The following is a 4,337-nucleotide window of genomic DNA, read 5'->3' as shown; positions in this document are numbered from 1 at the left end:
TATTTGAGAAAATATTATACTTTTATGCTTTGGAATGTATTTTGTACCATTTTTATTTTAGAATATAATTACTTTTTTTTATATATTTCCTTTGAAATTTATTACTTTTTGAAAGGGTATATGTCCATTTTTTAGAATGGCAAGTATATATACCTTACCGGCCCTATAATGCTCTAAATAATAGTAATAATTCTATGTTAAATGCATAAATTGATTTTTAAAATAGCCTGATTGTAAAAATAAAATTACTACTCCCTAGAAATTTAGAATGATGAAAAAAAGCCCACTGTGTGCAATCGCAATGACCAATTGACCATCACGATTACCGAACATAACTAATCGCGCATAAATATTGAAGATTAATTTGACGAAAGTCAAATATTCTCAACAAACAAGAAAAAGAAAATAAATCTGAAATTAGCAAATGTGAAAATTCCCATTCATGCGACGTTTTACGATCCAATCAATCGGTAAAAGAGAAAATTAGGAAAAATGAAGAGAAGGAAAAACTTTGAAACCCATCATTCGTCCGTTGAAGAAGAAGAGGAAGATGACGATGACGATGACGATGACGATGAAAAATTCACCTCCAAAAACCCTGATTTGCAACGATCTCTACCCAAAATATTTATTTTCTGTTTGATCGCGCGCATTATCAATTCGTTGCTCGTGCAGACGTACTTCAATCCGGATGAACACTGGCAAGCTCTTGAAATAGCCCATCGAATTTCGTTTGGGTAAATCTCTCTCTCTCTCTCTCTCTCTCTCTCTCTCTCTCTCTACAAGCATAAATTTTACAGTTCATCTCTTTGAATTGTTGATTGAAAATGTTAGGTATGGGCATCTGACATGGGAATGGGAAAAGGGCATAAGGAGCTACTTGCATCCACTTATCTTTGCTGCTCTGTATAAAGTTCTTGCCTTTCTTCATCTTGATTTTCACTGGTTCATGGTACTCTATTAATTTCTTGCAATCCTAAAAATAGGAACTTTGGAAACGCCACGAGTTTTAATGCTAAATTGATAAACTAAGAGAGATGAGGGGAAAAAGTAGTGGAGTTAGTATTAGTAGATGGTGGTGTCCATTTCGTAAAATGCAGAGTTTCTATTTTTAGGAAACGGAAGGAGTATGTTTTTTTATGTTATTCTACATTCTGCTTACACTGGTTTTGTTGTAAAATGTGTGGCATTAATGTGATCTTGCACAGATAAGGTCTCCTCGGCTGTTGCAGTCGATATTTGCTTCTTTTTGTGATCTCTATGTATACAAATTTTCTCGAGTTCTGTTTGGTGGAAGTGTTGCTGAATGGGCTGTATCCTTGCTTTGCTGCAATGGTTTTTCTATGCTTCCAAAACTGTTTTCTAATGGAGTACAAAGATTTGTGCTACTTAACTCTTTGACAGCTCTTTGCACAGCTGAGCAACTGGTTCTTGTTTTACTGCATGCCTCATACCTTTTCTAATAGTTTAGAAACCGTTCTCACAATTGTGAGTTTATACTACTGGCCCTGCTTGAGAGGGACTGCCACTGCACTTCCATCTGGTTCAAGAAAGTATGCCCTGGCTATAGCGGCAATAGCATGTGCTGTTCGCCCTACAAGTGCTGTCACGTGGATTTATGTTGGCTGTCTGGAGCTATATACAACACGTAGTAAGCTAAAGTTTCTTCTTCTCGAGGTTGTTCCTATTGGGTAAGTATGCTAACAACCATACATGTTTTTTTTTGTTTCTTTGTGCTTAGATCATAAGGGTTACTATAAAAGCTTTTGCAAAATATTGCTTCTTATTCATAGAAATAGCTCAATTATTCTTCACCACACCTCTACATGGGAAAGTCCATAGATTAGTGTGTTCAAGATGAAGTTTGGATTATTGCCCCATTTCTTAATCACATAATTTTTTTTAGAGAGAGCCTCTCGTTTTGGAACCATGTAATCAATTGGAAGTTGATCAGCAATCCATGGCCCATGCAAGTAACCCTATCTTTTAAACTGAGAGATCGTTATGATGCTACTGACATTAATGAACGTAAAGACAGCATTCTGCGAATTAACTAGGGATTATTATGTTTTGACAAAGCAGACTTAAGTTACACTATCGTTGGACGTGATCAAGATACTTCGCTATGAGATGTTTATAGCCAAGTATTAAGATAACTTATGTTAGCTCATGTCTTGTCTCTCAAATGAAGGTTATTGCTACATGTCTTCTGACATCCGAACTGTGTAGATAACCGATTTGACTTTCCAGTAGCTCTTGTCCTTTTAAGCACCATCAGCAGATGCTCATATGTGCGTAAATCACTTAAAGCCAATTGTTTTGATTTAAATTCTAGCTGTTTCATTTCTGTGTTTACCTTGTAAAGAAAGGCCTCCGTGTTTTCCATTTATTTTGAAATCATTATCTTTGTATCAGGGGGATTGTGCTTGGTCTTACATTCTTATTGGATTATCAGTTCTACGGGTCATGGGTAATTGTTCCTCTTAACTTTCTAAAGTTCAATTTCTTCTCATCTGGTGGAGACTATTATGGAACGCATGCTTGGCACTGGTATTTCACACAAGGATTCACTGTTATGCTCTTTACATACATACCGTTTACTATTGCGGGCATTGTCGAGTCCAAAGAGCGGAAGCTTCCTGGATTGGTCCTATGGGTTCTGGGAATTTATAGCCTCCTTGGCCACAAAGAGTTCAGGTACCTTTGTTTTAATGACATTTTGCGATCACATCTAAAGCGCTTCGCCCATTAATTCCTCTAATTATCTTCAGAGTCCAACTATCAGGTTTGTCCTTCCTGTGCTTCCAGTGGCGTTGATGTTCTCGGGTTATTCACTAGCCAAGCTAGGACGAGCAGAGATATCAAAAGGAGATTCAAATTCCCATATTAGGCGCGCCCCGAAGCTGGAATTGGCAGTCTGTTACGGGTCCCCCGTCGGCGAGATTAAAGGAGCGCGAGGTGTCACACGAGGCAGAACTTGACGTCGACACAAACGTAGCGACGGAGCATCGACAAGCGGCACCGTCGCGTCGAGACCGATCGGAGCGGAGGATAACGAGGAGACCCGCGCGGTATGGTGAATTTGTCCCTCGTTAAGTAGGAGTCCTTCATTAGTTAGGATCCTTAAATTAGTTAGAATCTTTTTTGATTAGTTAGAATCCTTTTTGGATTAGTTAGAATCTTTTCATTACCGTAATTAGTTCAAGAAATTAGTTATAAATAGGGCGTCTATTTCATTCTTTTCTTCAAGAAATAAAAATACCTTTTTACGCAATTTATCGTTATTCTCCTCGTGCACCAAGCACGAACCCTCGAATTCGACGCCGGATTGATCGACGGGCAAAGCTCCCGCGACGTTCGACGCGATTTCATATCGTTCCGGAACTTTATTCATATCGTTCCTGCTCATAACTAACGTCCCAATGGCATTATATATGAGCATGATCCATCAGGTATGTCGATGGTTCTGTCACTGAGGATGGTTTTGCTTTTACCTGCTAACCTTCGCAGTCTGCAGAGAGGAACCGAGGATGTCATGAACTATCTCGCGGAGGAGGCCATGAAGAATAATGTCGAAGGCATCCTTTTTCTAACGCCTTGCCATGCTACACCATACTACTCCACTCTGCATCGCAACCTTCCAATGCGTTTCCTGGACTGTACGCCAAGGTGAGAATGTGAAATCCGAAAGTTCGAAATCATCACTTACATACAACTCTCTTTATTTACTCCGACATTGCTCTGAACAGTGATGAGAAAGGAATCTTGGACGAGTCTGAACAATTTTTAGGGGACCCCGCTGGTTTTGCTACAAAGTTGGCCCAAACATGGAACCGACCGAGCCACATTGTTGTATTTGATGCAGAAGAGAAGCCATTGAAGGAGTTTCTAGTGTCACATAATTTCAAGGAGGTCTGACATTTGAATGAGTTCTATTTTCTCGTCTTTCTTAGATATGTCTGACTCGTAGATTTGAACGTTTTGAGGTTGACAGTCTGAACTCATAAACTTGCAGATTCGAAGATTCTTTCACTCTCATTTTAAGGTGGATAGGGAGTTGCAAGCATCTGTGGTTTTGTATGGTTTTCATGGCTATTGAATTGGTGATGGTGGCTGAACAGGTCAAGAATTATTGGTGATAGCGTCATAGGACCCTAACGTTAAATATAATCACGTTTTTCGGGCCAAAATACCCTTATGCCCTAAAAGGGCATTTTTGTCACTCCATTATATTGTTGACATGTGATTTCTGTCACATTTTTGTCAGCAGCTTCTTATGTAATTTTCTAATAAATTCTAGTACTTCTTACGTAATTAAAATTTTGTCATTATTTATA

General features: G+C 38.7%; 1 protein-coding gene across 1 annotated transcript; it reads left to right on the top strand.

The window, feature by feature from the left end:
* Positions 1 to 403: 403 nt before the first annotated feature.
* LOC121809488 (mannosyltransferase APTG1-like) lies at positions 404 to 4,337 on the top strand. Its single transcript, XM_042210139.1, has 10 exons — positions 404 to 737; positions 835 to 952; positions 1,209 to 1,313; positions 1,405 to 1,691; positions 2,416 to 2,697; positions 2,786 to 2,920; positions 3,398 to 3,452; positions 3,518 to 3,669; positions 3,750 to 3,912; positions 4,016 to 4,337. The coding sequence occupies exons 1-10, from the start codon at positions 493 to 495 to the stop codon at positions 4,097 to 4,099; spliced, it is 1,626 nt and encodes a 541-aa protein (XP_042066073.1). The 5' UTR covers positions 404 to 492; the 3' UTR covers positions 4,100 to 4,337.

Source organism: Salvia splendens, chromosome 6, assembly GCF_004379255.2.
Source record: "Salvia splendens isolate huo1 chromosome 6, SspV2, whole genome shotgun sequence".
Lineage (NCBI taxonomy): Eukaryota > Viridiplantae > Streptophyta > Magnoliopsida > Lamiales > Lamiaceae > Salvia > Salvia splendens.
Note: the sequence above shows the minus strand (reverse complement) of the source record. Positions and strands in the feature narration are given on the sequence as shown.

Excerpts from the sequence above, each read along its gene's own strand:
- LOC121809488 (XM_042210139.1), top strand. The coding sequence starts at position 493 with ATGAAGAGAAGGAAAAACTTTGAAACCCATCATTCGTCCGTTGAAGAA. Across the intron at positions 738-834 it reads GCCCATCGAATTTCGTTTGG|GTATGGGCATCTGACATGGG; the intron begins GTAAATCTCTCT and ends TGAAAATGTTAG. Across the intron at positions 1,692-2,415 it reads CTCGAGGTTGTTCCTATTGG|GGGGATTGTGCTTGGTCTTA; the intron begins GTAAGTATGCTA and ends TCTTTGTATCAG.